We start from the raw sequence: 24907 nt of genomic DNA on the forward strand, positions 1-24907 counted from the left end.
TAACCAGTAGCCTGACAACAACAATACATTTTGCTCCCTCATTTTTCACTTTATCATTGACTTTTGGAGAGCACGAATCTCTGGGGAACATCAGTTCTTTAAGCCCTCTCATACTGCAAACATCAGTTGGGATTGATCCGTAAACGATATGGGCATGCTAGTGAAGAGGCACCCATACCTGTGGTTTCTGTGGTGTAGTGGTTATCACATTTGCCTAACACGCAAAAGGTCCCTGGTTCGAAACCAGGCAGAAACACATCTTTTTCTCAACATGGGATCATTTCAAATTCCAGGAATATACAGGAAGTAGCATCCCATTTTCTTTTCTCCCTTATTCCATAGGGAATGAGTAAGCAGATGATGCTTTTAAGCTATCGATCTAGCTTAAACAAGACTAGTCATCCCAAGCCAGCGGCTCTAGAGAACAGAGGCCCTACGAGTTTTATGGCTTCACATTCTGCAGCACTAGAGAAAAGTGGCAGTTTCCCACCTCTAGTCGGTCCTGGTCACCATTAAAAATGTGTGATCTTCCAGTACAGGAGAGTTTAAATCCACCAACTTCTGGAACCAGTCTTAGAAATTTGCTGTTTGACGTGTGATGGACTATCCTTGGCTCAGTGGCTCATAGGTTCCCTTCCCCACAGATGTGTAACTTCTACTTGTAGATTCCAAACTGGTGACTGGGGATCCATTGTCCATTCAACCAAATATTCTACCGCACAGGCTTGATCCCAGCCAGGAGTACTGTAAAATTATTACAGACAGAGAGGTAGTTGAGTGCAGAGACAATGAATGACAACTATTTGTGTGTATCTGTTTGCTTACTCATTTATTCTTAGAAATCAGCTTTTTCTTCTGACTAGAGCAATGGTCCCCAACCTTTGCAGCTTGGTGGCCCTGGAGGGGAGAGGGAAACCGGGCTGCATGATCAGCGGGCCAGCGCACAAGAGCATGCTCGCTGGCCCGCCACTCCTGTGAGGAACTGTGCATGCATGTGTAGGAAGTTAGCACCTACTCCTCTCCTAGAAGAATGAAATAGGAAGAATATTATACCTCCCTGGATGAGAAAAGGAGAAACATGCTCTTGGAAAGCAGCCCCCATCTTTGCTAATAGCTCCAGAAAGACTGGTGCCAACCTATCTACAAGACAAAAGGCTGGGCCAGCTTATCTACAACACAAAAGACCTTCACCCTCAGGACATAATAGGATTAGCCCTCTACCCATCTCACCACATGGCAGCTGGGAAGATTACATCACCCAGCAAGATTCAACCAAGCCTGGGACTCAAGACAACCTACAAAGTTACCCCTGCATGACCCCATGGGAGTCTGACAATCAATCAGAATACATTTCTTTCAAGGAACAGGAAGCAAGTTCAAAGCCCAAGAGAGGGTATAAATATATCTCACTCTCCACTCCATGTGGTCACTTACCCAGGACTCCAAACAATGTGGTCCTGTCCACCATTAAACCATCTTTCCAAATAGCCTCCATGTTTCCAGTGTCTTTCTCCCCTACTTGGAACTGAACCCAGATGGACATTTCTTCCAACACATGTGTGGGCCAGCCCACCTCTCGTATGGACAGTTTTCCTCTCCCCTCCCCAGCCAGGCTGCCAAGTTGCAAAAGATCAACAGGGACAGAAACATATTTTGGTTGCCTTAAATTCTCTAAAGATCTTAAGCTTACTACTCATATTTCCTGCCGTATTTTCGCTATACAATACCTAAATAAATTTATTTTTGTCTTATTTTTGCCTCATGCTACTTGTATTTCTTTTTGAGTAATGGCCTTTTTTCGATTTGTAATTCCTTTTCTCCGGTCACATATGAGACATGTCCACCCATTCTCCATCAAATTTCTAAAATTTCCATGAGTTTGAACTTTTTTCTTCATTCTGGGACCTGTTTTATTTTGATACCTCTTTTTCATTAGGATCGTTTCCTTGGGATTCTTATTATTACGGGCTGCCTCTTGGTACTTGCAACTCTCCTTCCACCATTTCAGGCCTAAGTTTGCTAACAGCCACAAGACACAATCTGTGTTTGAAAGACGAGCTCTTATTTCTTGTCTGTTGACTGCCCAGAGGCATGAATTTGAGAATGGCAGCTGTAATACTTCAACTCACTAAATAACAATACAAATCTTGATTTTCCTAACCCATCACTTCCCTGCCAGCCTCCATATTTTCCATCATTCCAGGCCTAAGTTTCCTGACAGCCACAAGCTCCTATTTCTTGTCTGTTGACTGCCCTGCCATTTCTGATAGGATTTTGCTCATTTTTGAGGCCTCCTGGAATCTCTACAGACCCTTCAGAGAAGCTACTCTTGAGGAAAGCGACTTTTGAGACTCCACAGAGATTTCCTATATGTTCACAAGATCACAGGTGGTTCTTAGGCATTAAAGAGGAAGATATTGGCCAAAATATTTCCAAAACGTTCACCCGAATGCTGGAGATGTAGATATAAACAGGGAACTTTCTACCATATGTGGTGGATGTGCCCCAAAGCCAGGAAATATTGGCATAAAATAAGGGAATGGCTGGAAGAAATTACTGAACAAAAGATTGAATTGAAGCCAGAACTATTTTTATTGGGCATTTCGCTGCTTTTATCACCACTAGGTAATTCCTAATAGGAGATCTTACCAGTGTCCGGTCCGATTCTGAAAGACTGGCCCTCCAACTACTTAGATCAGGGTTTTGTCTTAGGTTCATCATCAAGTGATCCATTCCTGATGTACAGTATGGCAGGAGCCCACTTGGAAATGCATATTTGTTTAAAAAAAAAAACACCTTACTTTGGATCTTCATATTAGTCAACAAAGCAGCCAAAAGATATGGATCAGATGAATTTCAGAAGAAAAAGTTTGATCTTCAATCATTACCCTATGCTTGCTACAGTTTTCATTTTTTCTTTTTCAAGGTTTTAATGGGCAAGAGAGTAAGAATTACAAGGAGGAAGGCCAAGCGACCTGATCACAAAGTGGAATTAAAAAAGTTTTTCCTCAGGTTCTTCAGCTTACTAACCTTAGACTGATCCATACAGGAGAAAGACGATATAAATGTGTAGAATGCGGAAGGGACTTTAGGAGGAAGGGTGATCTTACTGCCCATAAAACCATCCACACAAGTGAGAAACCATATCAATGCAGAGAGTGTGGAAAGAGCTTTGACTTGAGTAGTGCTCTTACGGTCCACAAAAGGATCCACTCGGGGAAGAAGACATATCGTTGCAGGGAGTGTGGAAAGAACTTTGATAAATCCGATCATCTCATTTCCCATAAAAAGACACATTCAGAAGAGAAACGATTTACCTGCATGGAGTGTGGAAAGACCTTCTGTGATAATTATTCTCTTAGAAGACATCAAAGGATCCACACAGGAGAAAGACCTTATAAATGCTTAGAGTGTGGAAAGACCTTTATTCATAATAATGGTCTTACTTACCACAAGAGGATCCACACAGGAGAGAAGCCGTATAAATGTGTGGAATGTGGAAAGGGTTTTAGGAGGAATTTTGATCTTACTCGCCATAAAAGGATGCACTCGGGAGAAAAGCCATGTCAGTGTAACGAGTGTGGGAAGACATTTACTCAACGTAAGAGTTTGTCTTCTCATAAAAGGATCCACACAGGAGAGAAGCCATATCAATGCATGGAATGTGGGAAGAGCTTTAGATTCAAGGGTGATCTTACTAGGCATAAAAAGATTCTCCACTCAGGGGAGAATCCCTATCAATGCAGGGAGCATGGAAAGAGCTTCTGTGACAATGGGTCCATTATAAAACAGAAAAGTATCCACATGTGAAAAAACCATTTAAATACAAGTAGTCCTCAATGACCACAAGTGAGCCCAAAATTTGTGTTGCTTAGTGAGAAATTTGTGAAGTTTTGCCCCATTTACGTCATTTCTTGCCACATTTGTTAAATGAATTCCTACGATTGTTAAAATAGTAACACCGTTGTTAAATGAATTTGTTTTCCCCATTGACTACCTGTATGTGAAATGTGGAAAGGGGTTTAAGAGGAATCGTGTTCTTACTTTCAATTGAAGGATCTACCCGGGATAAGCCATAACAATGGAGTGAGTGCAGGAAGAACTTCAATACAAATAGCTGTCTAAAATCTCACTTATTCAAGGGTCCACTTGAATAACAGTCCATGTTCTGTTCCCCAGGCATCTGGGAACAGGCAGATAAACACTAGCAAACAGGTTTTCATGCAGATTTTATTTATTTCTGGTATCTTCAAACACATAGACTTACAATCATGGTGAGTCAAGGTGAGGTTCATCCTAGTATTTCATAATCTATCCCATTTCCTAGGTAAAATGATGGTAGTTCTGTCCCCCTGTTCAGAAAGCATGCTTCTCTCTTCTGTGGTAGTTCAAAATGGCTGGGTCTTTGTTCTGCACCCAGGCAGAGAGCCTCAGTGGCCAATCAGACACACAGATGTGGTCATGTCATGGACTACATTTCCCATAATGCAATCTCTCTCTACATCTCCCACAATGCAATCTCTTAAGGAGACAGCTCTTAATTCTTAAGGTAACTAATTCACTATAATTCACTATCTGAAACAGCACAGCACAGTCCGTATCAAAACTAAATCTACTTCAATATGCATGCATAAATTACCTTTCTACTCCAGATCAGAACAAGGTGAATTCTAAATCCTCCCTGTGGTTTTTGCTAAGTAGGAGGTTGCAAACAAGTGGAGATTAAGAAAATTAACTGCCCTGCCAGCAATGTGTCCTGCCTATTAGTTAATAATTGCAGATTCCCCAATTGTTTTAGAGGAACTCCATCTGAACAACATATCCCTGCTGTGTCTCAGGAAGAGAAAACTTGATAATCATTTCTTCATTTAGAGCAGGGGTCTCCAACCTTGAGTTGAGTTGGAGACCCCTGCTTTAGAGCAGATGTGTGGGGAGAAATATAATCCTCCACCCCTTTCTAGAGTTCAAGTTCTTCCTTTCCTTAATCTTGTTACAATCTACGTTTCCACCCTTACTTCTCATTATGAAACCAAACCACGGCAAAAGCCCGGGAAGAAATTTGACGGATGCTGAATTGGAAAAAGCAGTTCAGAGGCTGTGTCCTATCTTGTGATGGCTTCTTCTTCACTTGTTCTGCTTTATATAAGAGTGGAAAAAAGAATTTAATGCATGCTGGGATGACAGTCAAGCATCAGCTGAGGAAAGGGATTTTTGGAAACCGTGGAAATAAAATTGGGACAATCACTCCAGGAATGGTGGTAGATATCTGCCACATTGAAAAGTGTTGCAATTTACTACTTAGTAGGAGTTACTACTTCACAGGGATGAAAATAACTGAATGTTAACTGGGAATGTTTTTCAGTCCAAAGTATCAGAGAATCTTCACCGTAAACCTCTGGAAGAAACTTCAGAGGAAGAACTCTGAAAAGGTGCTACCATGTTTTCCCGAAAATAAGACCCTGCCTTGTACTTTTTTTTAACCCCGAAATAAATGCTTGGCCTTATTTTTGGGAGGTCTTATTATTTTGGGGCTAATGGAGCAAGATAGGGCTCCTCTGACTTCCAGCTCTGCATTTAAATATTTTCGGGGAGGGCTTATTTTCAGGGGAAGACTTATTTTGCTGCATGCGCTCAAAAGCCCAATTGGGTTTATCAGGGGATGTCTTATTTTCGGGGAAACAGGGTACAATCTAGAAGTCCTCCAAATGGACGTGCAAAGACTTTTCTCCAGTGAAGGTTCCAAATTCTGATTTTCTGTGGAGGACTCGGACAAACATTAAAATGGATTTTATTTTGTTTTACATTTACCTGTAACCTTAAATTACTTAAATATGGTTGATATGATTTTTTTCAGTCATATATTTAATGAACTTTGGGTTGATTGTAAATTACAAACATGAGATGTTTGGAGGGGCCTACGTGAGGGTTTTGAAATCTAATGCTAGTTTGAAACGCCCATTTAACAGGAGACCAAGTGGAGAAGCTGAGGGGAAACTAATTTGCCCAAAGATCTGAATTTACAGCAGGAGATAAGAGTCCCAAGTCTCAGATCCCACCTTGGTACCTCAAGGGCACCATCCTCCCTCAGTCTGAAGATGTCAGAGTTCTCTTTGATTTTCATAATTTCTATTCCATTTGAAGCCATGGCTCTTTTCCTCCCACTGGGATGAAGACATTGGCTGGCTTTGTTGCCTGCAGATCCCAGAAAGGTAAAAGGTAAAAGAAGGCATGTACCAGCCAGAACCTGAACCCAGATTGCAAGATTGGCAACTCTGCATGATGCCCCTACGCCAGGGGTCCTCAACTACTACTGGGCCATGGCCTATAGGCGGTGAAATCCAAATTTTTTTACTACCAGTTCTGTGGGTGTGGCTTAGTGGGCATGGTGTGGCTTGGTGGGCATGGCAGGGGAAGGATACTGCAAAATCTCCATTCTCTCCCCACTCTGGGGCCAGCCAGAGCTTGTATTTGCCGGTTCTCCGAACTGCTCAAAATTTCCGCTACCAGTTCTCCAGAACCTGTCAGAACCTGCTGCATTTCACCCCCACCTATAGGCCTTTAGAGAGATGCCAAGAGAGAACTGCAATCTGCAGCAAGTCAGCTGGAAGGTAGCTGTCAGCGTTCCAAGTAATGCACCCATAGAAAGCAGAACTCTGAGGCAGGTAGATTCCTCCAAGAACGATTTATTGGATACATCATATTGGCACAACTGGTGAAAAGCGACTCTGAAAGTTCCTGCGGTTTTCACTTAATTAAAAAGTGAAAGTTCCCCCTTCCCCCCCAGGTCATCTGTCACATTGTCCAATGGGGTGCTGGTAGGATCCTTGGTTACTCTACTCCTCCTCAGCCACCTGCTAGAATGACCTTGGTTCCCACAAGAAAACTTTTTATTTTGACTGCAAAGCCGAGCTAACTTTCCCTCCTCCCTTTCTTCCCCCTCTGTCTTGTGGCAACCTTGAAGCATCAAAATGGCCTCAGCCAGGTTCGCTTCAGGGTTGACAGTAGCAAGCCTCGTAACCTTGGCAATGTTGGGTGCTCTGAGAAAGCCTCTCTCCACTCCCACCTGGCTATTCTTCCGCCTGAAAGCCTGGGTGGTGGGGCAGGGGTCTCTTTGCAGGCCACCAGTACTTGGGGTTTTCCAACCAAGGAGAAAGTGAAAGAAATTCTCTGGCTTTCTTACAAATCTTCCCACTTGCAGGACCTGAAGCTGGAGTTGATGAACCTTTGAAGGAGAAGCTGGAGGGATGAAGGTCCCCTTGTGCTTCCCTGGTGGTCTAGTGGTCAGGATTCAGCGCTTTCACCGCTGCGGCCCGGGTTCGATTCCCGGCCAGGGAAAGCTTTTGTTTGCAAAAATCCATCGTCCTGTAGGTGGAATTTTCAGGAAGGATCATTTTCATGGAAAAATAGGCTGAATTTGCCAGAAAAACGCCTTTCCTTTTTTTCCCCCTCATTCCATTCCACCCTATCCCACCCTCTGGTTCTCCGTGTAGGCCAGTGGTGGGTTGTCCCCAGTTTGGACCGGTTTGCAAGAACCGGTAGTAAAATCGGTGGGAAGCTCTGCCCACTGACCCGGATGTCATAGATGATCTGCACATGTGCAGTAGAGTCCGCGCGGACGTGATGCAAACCAGTAGTAAAGGTAAGTAGAACCCACCCCTGGTGTAGGCTTGTCGGAGTCTCCATGCAACTAGCTTCCCTTGGACTTTCAAGTTGGGGTAGATGAGTCACCTACCCCAACTTGGAGGATACAAAGCTGTCTATGATCCAATAGGGGAGACAGATGGGTGTCAGCCCTTCAAGTAGGCTCTTGTGGAGCAATATCTCCCATTTCTGGAACACAAAGGGTCAAGGTTATCTGGCCATTAAGCAGAAAGATGGAGGAGGTTTGAGTCTAGCCAGGAACACCTGATGTAGTCTTACCTTGAGAAGATGGCTGAGTGGGGAAGTTGATGGACAGCTAATGCTCTGTGCTCTGCATACCTGGATCAAAGCCCATCCCTGTTGGCAAGAATGGGGAAATCAGGAAATTATTCTTACAATTTGGTTCCTGCTGCCGATCCAAGGTGATGTCAGTGCCGGCCATCAAGAGCATTTCTCTGTTTTTCCCACTAAAACAGAATCCGGGATCAAAACTTCATCCGGTGATGCTGCCTGTACATCCTAGAAGAGCAAAAGGTGGAAGGAAACCTGCGCCAGCCGGGACTCGAACCCGGGTCACAAGATTGGGAACCCTGCATGATGCCCCTACACCACTGGCACAGCTGTTGAGAGTCTGTCTCGAGAGAAGCAATATTTATATCCAGGGTTTCTCTTTTCCAATCTGATGGGAGAGAGGAACACACTGGGTCTCGTGACCAAAGTATTTGATTGCACTCTAGCCAGCCCAGCTCTGAATGCTCAAGTGGGGGAGTCAGGAGATAAGCCTGTGCCAGGTCTCTGTGGCGCAATGGGTTAGCGCGTCTGGCTGTTAACCAGAAGGATGGTGGTTCAAGCCCACCCAGGGACGGCATCCTTGATAAATTGAAAATGTATGAAGGCAATGGATTGTTTATCCATTCGGTTCTTCATTTTGGGATTGCATGTTCCCAATATCTCAATATTTTTTTTTTTTTGCCAGACTTAAATATTTAGCCATCTGCTTCATTATCTTTACCTTCCAGAAGAAAAAGCAGACAAGGCCCCAGGCCTGAGAGAGGGGAAGTTATTTCTACATTTTGGTTCCTGCAGAGAATACAAGATCAGATCAATGCCAGCCTCAGTTTGTACACAGGTTGCAAGTTAAGAAAGCTGAGTGATGCTTCACAGCATTGTGCAGTTGTGGGAATCTTGTTCCTTTCAGGACAAAAAGTTTCTGCAGAAGAGACAGGTAAGTAGCTCCAGGATCTCACAGAAACTCTTTATAGGACTGTGATGCCGGAAACTGGAAGTTCATTTTCTGACATGCGCATGGCCCCTGGGTCGCATGACCTCTTCCTGGTTGCGGCCCAGATGAGCGCACACATGCTGTGTTTCCTTTTCGTCACTCAGTGCCAAATGCGCACGCTCCCTTTTTGGCATCACTGTTATAGGAGGTGAAGATTTGGCAATTTCACCAAGACGCAATGTAGAAAAAAAAACTCCTAGACAGCCTTTCTGAAATTAGCTGCTTGCCTCTGTCATTAACCTCCTAAGATTTGCAGATAGCCACATCCACCCAGATGGGCAAATCTTTGAAAGATCAGTGGTGCCACTCTATGTGGAAGCACTGAATTGCTTGCATGAGCTCTTCAATTAGGTTTCTACCAGTGGTGGGTTGCTCCCGGTTCGCACCGGTTCGCAAGAACCGGTAATAAAAATTTTTAGTAGTTCGGAGAACCGGTAACAGGAGTGGGTTCTAATTTTTTTTACTACCGGTTCTGTGGGTGTGGCTTATTTGTGGGCATGGCTTGTGGGGCGGGTAATGTTATTACCGGTTCTCCGAACTACTAAAAATTTTTACCACAGGTTTGTGCGAACCGGGAGCAACCCACTACTGCCCGGTAATAACATTGGTTGGCCACGCCCCCGAACCGGTCCCCGGCCCGGTCGCTGCTCGCTTACCCTGCCCACCTCATCAGAGGCATTTTTTTTTTAACTTTTAAAAGCATTTTTTCTACAACCTCTTCGGCCGAAAAAATGCTTTTAAAAGTAAAAAGAAAAGCCTCTGATGATCGCGTGGCTCAGCTGGGACCATCAGAGGTTCTTCAGCCGAAGAGGTTGTAGGAAAAAAAATGCCTCTAAAAGCCTCTGGCGATCCCAGCTGAGTTGCCTGATCATCAGAGGCTTCTAAAAGCATTTTTTTTCTGCAACCTCTTAAGGTTGTAGAAAAAAATGCTTTTAAAAGTAAAAAAAAAAAATTGGCCACACCCACCCAGTCACATTACCCCCATCAAGCCACGTCTACAAAACAAGCCACGCCCACAGAACCGGTAGTAAAAAAAATTAGAACCCACCCCTTGTTCCTACCACTTTTTATCTTTGCTTGTGACATAATGGCTTGAATGGGGGATTTTTTGAAAAAAGAAAAATTCTCCTGAAATGCAAGATTGAATCAACAGCCTGAGAATGCCTTATGTTTTGCTCCCACACTTCACTCTATCACTGACCTCTGGAGGGCACAAATCTCTAAAGAAAATACCAGCTCTTTAAGCCTTCTTATATTGTGAACACCAATTTGGAATGGCCAGTAAAAGATATGGATGTGCTAATTGAGAGTTACTCATATGTCTAGTTTCTGTGGTGTAGTGGTTATCACATTTGCCTAACACGCAAAAGGTCCCTGGTTCGAAACCAGGCAGAAACACGTCTTTTTCTCAGCATCAGAGCCATTTCAAGTTCCAAGCATGCACAAGAATTAGCTTTCCTTCCAGATCAAGAAACTTCCCGTTTTCTTTTCTCTCCTATCCAAGAGGGAAGGAGTATAAGCAGAGGATACTTCTAACTATTGACTAAAATAGACTAGTCATCCCAAGTCACCAGCTAGACAGAACAGAAGCTGTAAGAGTTTTATGGCTTCACACATTCCGGAGCACTATGGAAAAGTGGCAATTTTCCATTTCTAATCTGTTCTGGTCACCATCTAAACTGGGTTGACTTCCAGAACAGGAGAGATTAAATACACCACTTTCTGGAACATGGCTAAGAAATTTGACAAGCTCGATGGACCATCCTCAGGGGTGGGGCTGCTGGGGGTTCGTAGGGGTTCGGGAGAACCTCTAGCTAACATTCTGTGCAGTTCGGAGAACCCCCAAATCCCACTCCTGGCTGGCTCCGCCTACCCCGCCCCTCCCAGGAGTCCCCACACAGCCCATTTTGGATGCAGGTAAGTGCAGGGCACATGCGGAGGCTCAGGGAGGGCGAAAAATGGGCCTACTGGAAGTTCGGGAACGGGCCCATTTCCGGCTTCCAGAGGGCCTCCGAAGTCTGGGGAGGCTGTTTTTGCCCTCCCAGAGGCTCGAGGAAAGCCTCCGGAGCCCAGGGAGGGCTGGATCCAGGGGATTATAAATGCTTCATTGAGTGAGGGTGACTTTCCCGCCATCTTGAAAGAGGCGGTGATGAGGCCTCTCCTCAAGAAGCCTTCCCTGGACCCGGCAGTGTTAACAAATTATCTTACAGTCTCCAACTTTCGCTTTGTGGCAAAGGTTGTTGAGAGTGTGGTGGCGCAACAGCTTCCCCAGTACCTGGATGAAATGGTTTATCTGGATCCATTCCAGTTGGGCTTCAGGCCTGGGCCTGCGTACCTTTCGCCGCGCCTTGAAGACCCTCTTGTTCCAACAAGCCGGCCTGGCCTAATACGAATTTTAGAATGGGTGTATGTGTGTTTTAATCTATGGGCCAAATTTTTATATATTCAATTTTAAATTGTTTTAAATTTTGTATATTTATATGTGTTTTAATATAGCTGTACACCGCCTTGAGTCCTTCGGGAGAAGGGCGGTATAGAAATCTAATAAATCCTAAATCCTAAAACACCTGCCCCGCTCCCCCACCACGGTGCAGGAAGCCAACTAGGCCACGTCCACCATGGACACGCTCACCCAGCAACCGGGCAGAGAACCCCTTGCTATAATTTTTGAAGCCCACCCTCGGCCATCCTCCTTGTCTCAGTGGCTCATGGATTCCCTTCCCCACAGGAGACATGAAACTACCAGATTGGCCGTTGGGGATCCATCATCCATTCAACCAAATGTTCTGCCGCACAGCCTTGATCCCAACCAGGAGTATTTTAAAATCATCACAGGCAGCGAGTAGTTGAGTGCAGAGACAATGAAGCATGATTATGTGAGTGTTTGTGTGGGTCTGTTTGCGTGCTCATTCGTAGAAACCAGCTTTTTTCTTTTCTTACTAGAGGGTCCCTTCTGCATAAAACGGTTGATTCAGCCATGTTGCCTTCACAAAAAAAGGAAAGTTAAGGACTGTGCTAGGCAGGATTTCAACCTGGGATACAACATTGGCACTCTTGCTTGATGCCCCTTCCCCACTGGCACAACCATACAGAGCTGGCTCCAGAATGCTTTCCTTTTGATGGACAGAGGACCTGGGAAAGAAGCACTTGGTAGCCTGCCCTGAGTTTGCTGACATCTGGGAATCTTTTCTGACACTTGAAATTTGGAGAGGAGCAGAGGAAGACTCAATTTCCTCTGCCTGCCTTGTTTCTCAGATCCAGAGCATCAGGATCCAGAGATCCTATTACGGTCTCCTCCAGTGCTCCTTCTACATCTCTAGAGACTGGAATCCCCAGCCATGCAATGGACAGATGAAGCGGCTGAAATGCTGGAGTCCCTCTTCCCTTTTCCCAGCCACGGAAGTTAGTTAGTTAGTTAGTTAGTTAGTTAGTTAGTTAGTCCACCTTTGGTCCCCATCTGTCACTTACCGCTCACCTGTGGCTTTTAGTAGCTGTAGCATGCGCAGCGGCCACACCCCAGGCTACAGTTTCGACAGGTTGGCCAAACCAGGTTGAGAGTAGCCATCGGGTCATTGACCTTCGGTGAGATAGGGACTTGTCTATCCTGAGCATATGAAGAGAGATTCCGGTGGATTGAGCAGATGAAACCGACTAGAATAGGACAACGGTCATGAAGGCGGTTGTCAGCATTGCAACGCTGGCATAGAGAGAACAGAGGAGAGCGAAAGATAAACTCTGAAACTTTTGCCTGCAAAATCCCTTTGAAGCTTGGTTGTCATGGAAATCAGGGGAGGGGGCACATTCCTGAGAAATGACGAGGAGAAGAAGTCTGAAGAATGACTTGGAAGACAGCCAATGAGAAGCAGAGACTTGGGGATTGGAAAGGGAGGGATTGGGAGGCAAAAGGTCAGACTTGTCCGCATCGAGTCATGATCCGGTGGCTGAGCTCAATTAAAGAAAGATTTCCTTAAAGATTGGCAGTTTGGAAATTCATTTAATTTTGAGATAGTACCGCAGTCTGACAGCGGTCTCTGCAAACGATGTGGTACGCTAAGAGCATAGCAAGACACGAAAGATGCCCTGGTCAACCACTGCGCCCAGCCCATCTCCAACTGTCTTGACTCTTGTCCTGCTATTGGAGCAAGATGGAATCTGGGAAGAGAGAGTGAGGCTGACTATGCGCATCTCTCCCTCACTTTAATCCAATCCATGCACAAGTCTTGACTTCCCTCCCAATTTATTTATTTATTTATTATTTGTTTGTTTATTTATTTATGGGAATTTATATTGCCGCCTATTCACACATAGCAATTCAAGGTGGCTAAAACTTTGCATTTTGTCTGTCAGGGAATTGCGCAGCAAGTGTCCAAATGAAGTCAGAGACACTGACACGAACTTGTAGTTTTATATACTGTATTTTTTGGAATATAAGGCGCACCTTCCCCGATGTTCCTTTGCCCACCCCCCCACCCTGTCCTACATGTCTAGTCATGGAAGAAGCCTGCCACTGCTTTGCCCGAGTTCCAGAATTGCGGCAGCCCAGTTCCTCCTTCCTCACATGCAAGAAGTTTCCAAGCCGAGAGAAAGTCTCAAGGCAGGAGATGATCATGTTCTGCTGCAAACCTTTCCTGCAGTTGGAGTTGATGCCTTTTCCAAGGAGAAGGTGGAGGGATGATAGCCATTATGTCCTTCCCTGGTGGTCTAGTGGTCAGGATTTGGCGCTCTCACCGCCACGGCCCGGGTTCGATTCCCGGCCAGGGAAAGCTTTTGCTTCCAATTGATCCATCATTCTGCAGCTGGAATTTTCAGAGAGGCTCATTTTCACAACATAATAGGCTGAACTGGCCAGAAAATTGTCCTGCCTTTCCTTTCCTTCTTTTTTCTTTCCCCCATCCCACCCCTCCCTACCCTTTGGTCCTCCTAGCAGGCTTGACAGAATCTCCATCCAACTAGCCCAATGGTGGCTAACCTTTTTGCCATCGTGTGCCAAATGCGGGGGAACGTGGGGGGTGGTTCGTGTGCGTGCATGCCCACACCCTAATTCTATGTGCCCCGCCCCGCATGCATGCGCGTGCGACCACCCCCATGCTCCCCCCGCTTTTGGCACGTGATGGCACGATGGGCCCGATAGGCCCGTTTATTGCTCTCCCCAGGCTCCAGACCCTCTCTAGGAGCCTGGGGAGGGCGAAAACAACCTTCCCCACACACCCCAGGAAGCCCTTTCGCTGACTTCTGGTGGGACTGGAAGGCCCATTTTTTGCTCTCTCCAGGGTCCAGAGCCTCTCTAGGAGCCTGGAGAAGGCGAAAACAGCCCGTTTGCAAAGCTGGGAGGAATTCTGGGAGTTGAAGTTCACAAGACTTAAAGTTGCCAAGGTTAGAGACCCCTGAGGTAGGGCACATGATTAGCACAAGAATTGCAAGAGATGTGGAGGGTGCAAAGCTGCCTGTAGCTCACTGCGGGAGACAGGTGGGTGTCAGCCCTTCTTGTAGACTGAGGTGGAACTGTATCTCTGGGGTCAAGGGGTCTGTCCATTAAGCAGAAGGGAGATGTCATGTTCATCAGATCCCAGTTCAGAGGAGGAGTTGAATTGAGACCATCCGACAGGGACGTCTCCCTTGGAATGTTTGGAGGGGCCAGGGCAATGCTGTCCCAGGCCCCTCAGGCATTGGGGGAGGGGGTCGACCAGATGGAGAGCTGCTGCCCTCAGACATGGGAGGATCAGCTGCAGACGGGCAGTGGTACGGAGAGGCAGCAGATCCCCTCTGATGAGGAACAGCTGCCTCCTCCATTGATCCAAAGGCAAGAAGAGTAGAGCAGAGGCAAGCTCAAAGGAGGGCTGCAAGGCTGCTTGGGAGAAGGTTGCCCTGCCCCTCCTCACAAGGAAAACCTGTCATGGGTTGATTTAAGGAGAACCCGGGAGAGTTTGTCCTTGTCAGGAACAATGGTTTGCTTTGGCTTATACTCCCCCGGCTTTGGAAAAACTCAGCCTGGATTCTTGTTTCTGCCTGTGCCTTTGTCTTTGGCCTTGTGGACTTACCTTGCCCATTGGACCTTGACTCTGGATCTTGCCCCATTGAGGTTGTACCAGTGGTGGCATTCAGCCGGTTCTGTCCAGATCGCGCGAACCAGTAGTGGCAACTGTGCGAGGCTCCGCCCACCCACCCGGACATAATGTGCGACTACTGGGCATGCACAGAAGGGCATGCATATGCGCAGAGGTGACACGTGTGAGCGAAGCAAGCATGCGCACACGCTCACATTTGCGAACGAGTAGGGAAGGTAAGTGAATCCCACCTCTGGGTTGTACCTTCTCTTTGGACTTCCTCTCTGCCTTTACGAATTGGTTTTGTTTGGCGACTAGCTTTTGTTTGTGGGACTGAGGGTGGCTGCCTTCAGGGAAGTGTCGGGTGGAGCCTTAACAACCATTGTAGGGCCATTTGTTGTGGCAGCTAACAGGACAACGAAGGACAACGAAGGACTCTGTCAATGCCTGCCTCTGCCTAGGTGACCTGGGTGATAAGAGATGGGGTGGTTTGAGTCCAGCCAGGAACACCTGTAGGTATCCTTTCTTCGACAAGATGGCTGAGTGGGGAAGTTGATGGACAGCTGTACTCTGTATGCATGGATTCAAAACCCATCTCATCTGTCACGTCTTCCACTGATAGTTGTTCTGGGGCTTCAGCTGTGATAATCCTCACAAATCAAAAGCAGATTAATGCTCCGGGCCCAAGAGTGACAATATCCTGAAGTTATTTCTACATTTTACTTCCTGCTGAGAATGCAAGGTGATATCAGTGCCAGCCATCATTTCTCTTCTTCTCCCATTAAAACAGAATCTGAGGGAAAACTTCATCCGGTGGCGCTGCCTGTAAATCCTAGAAGAGCAAAAGGTGGAAGGAGACCTGCACCAGCCGGGACTCGAACCCGGGTCACAAGGTTGGAAACCCTGCATGATGCCCCTACACCACTGGCACAGCTGTTGAGAGTCTGTCTCGAGAGAAGCAATATTTATATCCAGGGTTTCTATTTTCCCATCTGATGGCGGGAGAGAGGAACACACTGGGTCTGATTGCTGTCTAGCCAGCCCAGCTATGGATGTTCAGGTGGGGGGAGCGGAGAGGGAGTCCTGTGCCAGGTCTCTGTGGCGCAATGGGTTAGCGCGTCTGGCTGTTAACCAGAAGGATGGTGGTTCGAGCCCACCCAGGGACGGCCTGTTTTCTTTGATTCAGAGCAGAGGTGATGGATTGAATGCTGCACTCAGTTCTTCATCTGGAACTTTCAATTCTCACCGTGTTGATCCTTTTTCTCACTAAATACTTTACCATCTTCTGCATTTTTTTTTTAACCTTCCAGGGTGCAGAAGGAAGATCAAGGCAGACTTACTCACAGTCAGTGACTAAAGCGAAAGGGGGAGGAATCGCCCCACGTGTCCTGAGCTTCTTCCTTGGGAGGGAGAAGTGCTGGAGAGGCATAAGGCAGCCCTAAGCGGTCCTCGGCGGGAGCTCTCCAGGGTCCTGAAACAGCTGCCTCTTGCAAAGATTAGGCCACCTGCATGTTACTTCTAGGAAAACAAAAGGGAGGAGGAGGAGGAGAGGAGCAGCAGCCGATACTCAGATCTGACTCACACAAACTTAACATTAATGCCTCCTCAATGCCTGGGCAGTTGCTGAGATTGTTTGCCTACCAAGTCGGTTGAAAAGCAGAAGCATTAAACATAGAAGGGCTTTGGCACTCGAGGCCAAGAGATGTTAAATGCAAAACAAGACGTGGTTGATTGTGCAGCTGCCAGCCTGGAAAAACGAGAACTGCTTGGAGACAAATTTAGCCAGCAGGCAGCCATCTATTAGAAAACAAAATCCCTTTTCGTCTCTCCTTTGCGGGGACTGAAGCCAAAGCCTGCATCTCTGTGGCAGGAGATGCTTCTGTTGCATCAATCTGGCACTGACAGTGTGCACCCCCAGAGGGGAGGGGGAGGGAGCCCCAACTGTCCTGCAGCAGCTGCTACACCTGAGAGAGAGTCAAGGGGAGGCCTGTGCCTGTCTCTGTGGCGCAAGGGGTTAGCGTGTCTGGCTATTAACCAGAAGGATGGTGGTTTGAGCCCACCCAGGGATGGCCGTGGGTGCCCCGCCCCCTTGACGAGGTGGCCGAGTGGTGAAGGTGATGGACTGCTAATCCATTGTGCTCTGCACGCGTGGGTTCGAATCCCACCCTCGTCGACACCTTTTCCTTTTGGGTGCAGGATTTGGGGGTGAAAGGATTTGTATATTGTATATTGGAAGGGTGCAAAGCTGAGCTGTGTCACTATTTTTGCATTGTTTGTGCTCTTTCTGTATGCACGGATTCAAATCCCATCTCAGCTTTCGCTTTTTCCACTGATAGACATTCTGGAGCTTCAACTGTGGTTATCCTCACAAACCTGTCACAAGTAAATGCCTTATTCTCTAATAGGGGAATTGTATATACACGGGGTATTAGGGGTTAATTTATTCTTCCTCCCTTAATATATTCATATGTAACCACTCCCATCCTTTACTCCGCCTTGTTAATATAAAAGGAGTTGTATGCACCTCCTCCTTGCTTCTATCTACAATCACTCAGAGAATATAGAATGCCTACTGTAAATAAATAATGTTAATGTTTGAATACTTCATTCTTGAATCATTTATTGAGTCTGATACTTAAAATTACGCAACAATCTGGTGGCAGAGGATGGTTAAATTGACTCAATAAAAATCAGATATGCCTAAGAGAGAAAACTCCACAAACAAAAGAGAAAGACCCAACACCAGGGCACACAGTAAAGAGATGGAAACGGATCAAGAAATGATCGATGAATCCACAACTATAATATCAAAAGAATCTGAAGACTGCACTACAGACAACGAGGAGATAATTGATGAAACTGATGACCAAGAAGAGAACGAGATAGAAAACAACGAACTCAGGTCAGAGATACTGAGACTTTTGAAAAGTCAAAAGGATGACGAAAATCTCATCGTGAACCTCCAAGACATCATAAAAAACAGCGGAGCAGCGAGAGAAAAACACATCGTAACAGATGAATCTAAAGAATCAAAAATGGTGAGCGAATTGCCCGTAGATAAGAATATAACAAAAAAGAAGACTAACGGTCCCACACAAAATTTTGAATGGCAGCCATCTTGGTTTCAACAGACCACTAAGATGAGCGAAGCAGAGCCAATCAGAAAACAGAATTCAAAATGTCTGGCGCGAAAAGCCCTACATAATGCAAAAGGCAAAAAAGAAAAAATCTACTCTTCAGAAGAATCTGACACAGACATCGAAGAGACTTCAATCGAAATGCAAATAGAATCAGCAATGAAAACTCTTTTTGCAACATTCGGTCCGAAATTAAGAATTACAAAAGAATCAACAAAAGCTAGCAATCGAGAAATAAAGAAAAGACAAGCAAGCAAGCAAACATCTCAGAATCTACCCGCTTCTATCCAGACGACGAGAGCACCGACGCCTGAACCCAGAGAACCCTGCAAATACTCCCCCACGCCACAGACGATTCCAGGAACCAGAGATCTCAACAAGAACTATTTCAGCGAAAAGAAACAAACGCCTGCCGTCACCTGGACACCCAAGATCGAACCGGAGACCGAATCATCGGAAGAGGAACACTACGAGGGAGCTGCAGCAGCGAGAACCTCTCCCGACAGCTTCAGAAGCGAAATGAGCAACGCGCATGCGCAAACACAGACAACTACGGAGGACATGAAGAGCAGAGAGAGCCATTTAGACTCATTGCAAGCATACCCACACCATTCTGCAACTATCAACACTTGCAAGATCACGGACTACCTTCAGTTGTAAGTAATGGAACAAATAATATTGGGAACTTGCCCAATGATTTCCCAAAACTGAGAATAGATGGTATTAATTTGCAGGAATGGTGTCAACAATTTCAGGTTGTTTTTCTAAAAGAGAACTTATTATTCTTTATAAGTAACCCCCCCAAAAGACCTTGGACTCTAAAATTGGACTGCCTGCACCACAGAGCATTCTACTTATTAATATCTAGTATATCTCCTGCTATGTACCATAGTATTAAGCATAATTTGACTGTCTCAGAAATTATTCAATGCATGTTTAAATTGTTTCATAGTGAAAGTGTAGCAACTACTACAAGAATGTCTAAAGATTTCTTCTCAGCTAGGATAAAGCCAGGGGTTACCATAAGTGAACATTTGATATCTCTAAACAAAATCAGAGCAGAGCTACATTTAAGGGGAGAGATAATTTCAGATCAAACAATGAAAAGTGTTATCATTAATTCATTAGACCCATCGTGGGATAACTATATATCACATTTAGACACAATTAATTTAGGATACTTATCCATAGAGAATTTATCAATAAGCTAATAGCTGAAGATAATTCAAGAAGGAGTCGCTGTAATAATCACATAGAACATAGACAAAGTAAGAGAGTAGTATTTCAAGAAAAATATCGAGAATCAATTGAATGTCACAATTGTGGATCCAAAGAACATTGTAGAAGAGATTGTCCTAAATTCCTTAGAGAAAGACAAAAACATGACTATAGAAGTAGATACCATAACAGACAATCATCCATTGATAGACATAGATATAGAAGCTCACCTAATTATAGAGAACATAGAGGGGGCAGGGATAATTCGAGAGATAAAAAGTCTGGATCACTAAATGGATTAAATAAACATAATATAACTAACATACAACATTCAGGGGACAATGATTGGCTCATTGATTCTGGGGCAACTAATCACACAACACATAACAAAAATATATTATCTTCATTTATAGAAGATAAATTTGTAATTAAGGTAGCCAATCAAGAAAAAGTCCAAGTTATTGGTAGAGGAAATGTAAACTTACCCGGTCTAGGAAAAATAGAGGGGGTATTATTAATACCAGAAATACCTCATAACATACTTAGTGCAATAAAACTAAGTAGAGATTCTGACATAAATATAGTATTCTCAAAAGAAAAAGCAACACTAGAGAAAAACAAAACAAGCTTGGGTAGTGTGATTATCAAAGGAGGTCTACCATATTTGGTTATAAAAGAAAAATGGTTACACAATATTGATTCTAACATGGAAGATGACAATAACATAGAGAATGAAGACAATAGCAATAGTGATAATGAGGAACATGAAACAATTCATAGCCACAAAGACACATCTATTAATGACACATCCAATAACAAAAAACCTACAATTGGAAAACCAATCCACGATGAATGTGCGCATATTTTACATAGGAAATTGGGACATGCTAGTTTTCCTGTAGTACAAAAAATGATTGAACATGCTGAAGGTGTTAAAATAAAAAATTGTAAAAACTATTTGGAATGCTCAGTATGTAAGTCCACAAAACTCAAAACTAGTCCCAAACCAAGAAAGGCAACAAGATCAACTAATCAAATTTTTGATTTGGTACATATGGATCTGGTTGGTCCATTAACACCATCAATCACATATAGAAAACGATATTTTCTGACTATTGTAGATGACTATAGTCGTTATGGATTTGTCTACACTTTAAAACACAAAGATGAAACATTTCAAAAATTTAAAGAGTTTTACAAACGTGTAGAAACACAACATAATATTAAAATAAAACAAATCATGACAGATAGGGGATCTGAATTCATGTCAAAAGAATTCTCCCAATGGCTAAAAGACAAAGGGATGCTACATTTCATGTCTAGCCCTTTCTCTGCATTTCAAAATGGAGTAGCAGAGAGAAAGAACTCGACACTACAAACCATGATTAGATGCACATTAGAAGATGCTGGCTTAGGAAAACAATTCTGGTCAGAAGCGTTACAATACTCCAATTATACACAAAATAGAACTTGGTCTAGCATTATAAACAAGACACCATACGAATTAATGTACAATAGAAAACCCAAAATAACACACATGCACATATTTGGAGTCACAGTGGATGTACACATACCAAAACAATTGAGGCGTAAAGGGGAGAACGTATCCAGAAGACTTAGATTCATGGGATACGAAACAGGCACAAAAGGGTACAGATTTATTGATAATAACAACAAATTTATAATTTCTAGAACAGCTGTATTTCATGAACAGGCCAATTGGTCTAAAATACATCTTAATGAAATATTCTCAACCACAAATTTAGACACTGAGCATCAAGATAAAATAGATAGAGAAGAACGCAATCACAACACACATAGAAACAAAAATAAAACATGGACAAATAGTCAACACAGAATAAAGACAGATTCATTAACAAAAAAGGAGGCAAGATACCTACGCGATAACGATAGCAAACTAGAAAAAACAATCAGATGTAACAGAAATCAAGTACCAAGCAAATATAAAGATTATGTAATGTACATGGATAGTGAAGCATCAACGCCAAACACATACGAGGAAGTATTAAAGCTCCCCACTGAAGAAAGAAAAAAATGGGAATCAGCCATGGCGAAGGAGATGGACAGTCTACGAGAATTAAATGTATTCACACCTACCCCTGCACCTAAGGATAAAACTATTATAGGCACCAGGTGGATATACAAAATTAAAAATCTGGAAGAAGGCAACACATTATATAAAGCTAGATTAGTTGCACAAGGTTATGCTCAAAAATATCCTGAGGATTACACAGACACATACTCTCCCACAGTAAGGACTGAGAGTGTCAAGACAGCTTTAGTTATAGCATCTGCACTTAACCTTGATGTATTTCAATATGACATACAGACTGCGTATCTACACGCAAAACTTGATAAAGAGATATATGTAAGGGCACCTCATAGTCAATACACAAACAAAAATGAAACTTGGTTATTGAATAAAAGTTTGTACGGATTGAAACAATCTGGCAAACGTTGGTATGAATGTTTAGTCAAAGTACTCAAAACTATGAATTTCAATGCCACCACTGCAGACAACTGTTTCTTTGTCAAAAAAGAGGGTGATTCCTTAGAATTTGTGTTAATTTATGTGGATGATATTTTATATATCGGTAAACATAAAGAAAAAAGAGATACATTTGTAACAAAACTAAATGAACATTTTTCTTTAAAATCATTGGGGAAGGTAAATAAATATCTTGGAGTTCAAATCAGTAAAACCAAAAAAGGATTCAAACTTTCTCAGAAAGATAAAATTATAGAACTCCTAAACAAGTGTAATTTGAATGATGCTAAGTCTTGTGACACTCCTATGCAAACAGATTTCTTAAGAAACATAGATGAATCATCCCCTGAATTTAAGGATAATACACTTTACAGATCAGTTATTGGTTCCCTTTTGTATATTTCTAATTGGACTAGACCTGATATTGCTTTGCCCCTCAATCTGTTATCCAGGTACGTTAGCAAACCCTTAATGTACCATTGGGAAGCCGTTAAAAGAATATTAAGGTACTTAAAGCACAGCTTAGACTTCTGTTTACTACTGGAACCTAATAATGTCAAAGAGCCCGTCCTCACTTGTTACGCTGATGCGGATTGGGCAGGTGATACCATATGTAGAAAAAGCACATCAGGTTATATATTTTTTCTTAACAATTGTCCAGTTTACTGGTATACTGGAAAACAGGATTTAGTAGCTACATCAACAACCGAGGCAGAATATGTTTGTTTGTCTAAAGCCTCCAACAATCTTGTATGGTTTAATGATTTATTATCAAATATTTGGAAAAATCCTTCATTACCATTTATCATACATGAAGATAACAAAGCTGCTATTGAGATATCTAGATCTGATGCTATTGGTCAAAGATCCAGACATATAGATATAAAATTCAAGAACGTGAGACAATTATCTCAAGATGGATTTATTAAAGCAGTTCACTGCGAAACATCAGAACAAATAGCTGACATATTGACTAAGCCTTTGCCATCTAAACAACACAAATATTTAACTTCTAAATTGCAAGTTTTGTATTGTTCTGAATCTGAATGTAATTATTGTTGTATATCGAATCGGCATTTAGAGGGGGATTTGTCACAAGTAAATGCCTTATTCTCTAATAGGGGAATTGTATATACACGAGGTATTAGGGGTTAATTTATTCTTCCTCCCTTAATATATTCATATGTAACCACTCCCATCCTTTACTCCGCCTTGTTAATATAAAAGGAGTTGTATGCACCTCCTCCTTGCTTCTATCTACAATCACTCAGAGAATATAGAATGCCTACTGTAAATAAATAATGTTAATGTTTGAATACTTCATTCTTGAATCATTTATTGAGTCTGATCCTTAAAATTACGCAACAAAACCAAAAGCAGAAGAAGGCCCCGGGCTCAAGAGTGAGGATATCCTGAAGTTATTTCTACATTTTGCTTCCTGCTGAGGATCCAAGGTGATGTCAATGCAACCATCATTTCTCTTCTTCTCCCACTAAAATAAAATCTGAGGTGAAAACTTCATCCGGTGATGCTGCCTGTACATCCTAGAAGAGCAAAAGGTGGAAGGAGACCTGCGCCAGCCAGGACTCGAACCTAGGTCACAAGATTGGGAACCCTGCATGATGCCCCTACACCCCTTGCACAGCTGTTGAGAGTCTGTCTCAGGTGAAGCAATATTTATATCCAGGGTTTCTCTTTTCCCATCTGATGGCGGGAGAGAGGAACACACAGAGTGTTGTGACCAAGGCATCTGATTCCTGTCTACCCAACCCAGCTCTGGATGCTCAGGTGGGGGGAGCCGAGAGGGAGGACAGTGCCAGGTCTCTGTGGCGCAAGGGGTTAGCGCGTCTGGCTGTTAACCAGAAGGATGGTGGTTCGAGCCCACCCAGGGACGGTCTACTTGATGAGTTGATCAATAATAGGTAAAGGTTACAGAATGTTTATCTATTGGGTTCTTTATCTTGGAATTGCAGACCCCACCCTCTCTATTTTTTTCTGCCAGATTTAAATATTTAGCCATCTGCTTCATTAGCTCTGTGCTCTGGAGGGCACACGTCTCTAAGGTATAATAATCCTTTAATCTATTTTATTCTGCAAATAACAGTCTGAAATAGTCAGCCAAAGATACGGGCAGGCCAGTTGAGAGGTACTCCTACCTCTGGTTTCTGTGGTGTAGTGGTTATCACGTTTGCCTCACACGCAAAAGGTCCCTGGTTCGAAACCAGGCAGAAACACACCTTTTTCTCAGTACCACAGCCATTCCAAGCTCCAAATAAGTGTGGGAAATACCTCCCCCACCCCGTAGGAAAAGATCAAGAAGCACCCCACTTTCTCTTTTCGCTTATCAGAAAGGGAATGAGTAAGCAGAGGATGCTTTTAAGCCATTGACCAAAGATTAGTCCTCCTGAGCCAAAAACTAGAGAATAGAGGCCTTAATAGTTTTATGGCTTCTCATTCTGCAACAGTCCAGAAAAGTTGCAATTTTCCATTTCTAGACTGTGCTGGTCAACATCTAAACTGGGTGACAGGAGAGTTAAAATTCATCAACTTCTGGAACTGGGCTTAGAAATTTGTTTTTTTGAGAAGCTTGATTGGCCATCTTCCTTGGCTCAGTGGATCACGGCTTCTGTCAAGGATATTGTTGTATTACCAACCAGCAGAGTAAGTGCACAGAGAAACGGTACTGAGAGCTCTCGGCTCCCCTAGGACTGTGTCCACGCTCAAAGAACACGCTTAAAGCCAAGCTGGTGTATCTTCATTTAATCGTGGCAATCAGCGCTTACAGAAACCGGAATGCAAAGCTAGCAAAACAAAGACGCAGTTGTCACACCCTTGTAAGCGAGTCCTTATATAGTTCCTTCCAGATTACATTCAGCTGGAAGGTCTCGTACTTCCTCATTTCCTTCGGACGTATTGGGATGCCGTCACTTTTCTAGAGTGTTCTCAGAGTGGTAAACTAATCCCACGCGACCCCATAAGGCACCCGTGCACATAAACGCCTACTCGGAAGCCTATTCCACCACCATCACCCATGTGGCTCAACCCCCCCCTTCCAGCCGGGTATCCATGTTCTGCC

General features: G+C 43.8%; 1 protein-coding gene and 11 non-coding genes across 12 annotated transcripts; 11 read left to right on the plus strand and 1 right to left on the minus strand.

Annotated features, from left to right (window-relative positions):
- Nucleotides 1-183: 183 nt before the first annotated feature.
- TRNAV-AAC (transfer RNA valine (anticodon AAC)) lies at nucleotides 184-256 on the plus strand. The gene has a single exon. It is a non-coding gene; the product is annotated as a tRNA-Val (tRNA).
- Nucleotides 257-867: 611 nt separating this feature from the next.
- Nucleotides 868-3810, plus strand: LOC139310018 (zinc finger protein 675-like). Its single transcript, XM_070934195.1, has 2 exons — nucleotides 868-974; nucleotides 3036-3810. The coding sequence occupies exons 1-2, from the start codon at nucleotides 868-870 to the stop codon at nucleotides 3808-3810; spliced, it is 882 nt and encodes a 293-aa protein (XP_070790296.1).
- Nucleotides 3811-7263: 3453 nt separating this feature from the next.
- On the plus strand, nucleotides 7264-7335 carry TRNAE-UUC (transfer RNA glutamic acid (anticodon UUC)). The gene has a single exon. It is a non-coding gene; the product is annotated as a tRNA-Glu (tRNA).
- Nucleotides 7336-8432: 1097 nt separating this feature from the next.
- TRNAN-GUU (transfer RNA asparagine (anticodon GUU)) lies at nucleotides 8433-8506 on the plus strand. The gene has a single exon. It is a non-coding gene; the product is annotated as a tRNA-Asn (tRNA).
- A 1742-nt stretch (nucleotides 8507-10248) lies between these two features.
- Nucleotides 10249-10321, plus strand: TRNAV-AAC (transfer RNA valine (anticodon AAC)). The gene has a single exon. It is a non-coding gene; the product is annotated as a tRNA-Val (tRNA).
- A 3292-nt stretch (nucleotides 10322-13613) lies between these two features.
- TRNAE-CUC (transfer RNA glutamic acid (anticodon CUC)) lies at nucleotides 13614-13685 on the plus strand. Its single transcript has one exon. It is a non-coding gene; the product is annotated as a tRNA-Glu (tRNA).
- Nucleotides 13686-15827: 2142 nt separating this feature from the next.
- On the minus strand, nucleotides 15828-15898 carry TRNAG-UCC (transfer RNA glycine (anticodon UCC)). The gene has a single exon. It is a non-coding gene; the product is annotated as a tRNA-Gly (tRNA).
- A 161-nt stretch (nucleotides 15899-16059) lies between these two features.
- On the plus strand, nucleotides 16060-16133 carry TRNAN-GUU (transfer RNA asparagine (anticodon GUU)). Its single transcript has one exon. It is a non-coding gene; the product is annotated as a tRNA-Asn (tRNA).
- An 829-nt stretch (nucleotides 16134-16962) lies between these two features.
- TRNAN-AUU (transfer RNA asparagine (anticodon AUU)) lies at nucleotides 16963-17036 on the plus strand. Its single transcript has one exon. It is a non-coding gene; the product is annotated as a tRNA-Asn (tRNA).
- Nucleotides 17037-17058: 22 nt separating this feature from the next.
- TRNAS-GCU (transfer RNA serine (anticodon GCU)) lies at nucleotides 17059-17140 on the plus strand. The gene has a single exon. It is a non-coding gene; the product is annotated as a tRNA-Ser (tRNA).
- Nucleotides 17141-23651: 6511 nt separating this feature from the next.
- On the plus strand, nucleotides 23652-23725 carry TRNAN-GUU (transfer RNA asparagine (anticodon GUU)). The gene has a single exon. It is a non-coding gene; the product is annotated as a tRNA-Asn (tRNA).
- A 267-nt stretch (nucleotides 23726-23992) lies between these two features.
- On the plus strand, nucleotides 23993-24065 carry TRNAV-CAC (transfer RNA valine (anticodon CAC)). The gene has a single exon. It is a non-coding gene; the product is annotated as a tRNA-Val (tRNA).
- The last annotated feature ends 842 nt before the right edge of the window (nucleotides 24066-24907 follow it).

This window comes from Pituophis catenifer, unplaced genomic scaffold (genome assembly GCF_029215685.1).
Source record: "Pituophis catenifer annectens isolate HBS135680 unplaced genomic scaffold, rPitCat1.0.hap2 SCAF_2, whole genome shotgun sequence".
NCBI lineage: Eukaryota > Metazoa > Chordata > Lepidosauria > Squamata > Colubridae > Pituophis > Pituophis catenifer.

Bases quoted from the DNA above. Each gene is read 5' to 3' on its own strand.
- LOC139310018 (XM_070934195.1), top strand. From the start codon at position 868: ATGGTCCCCAACCTTTGCAGCTTGGTGGCCCTGGAGGGGAGAGGGAAA. The intron at 975-3,035 runs GTGAGGAACTGT...TACTAACCTTAG, and splicing joins CTCGCTGGCCCGCCACTCCT to ACTGATCCATACAGGAGAAA.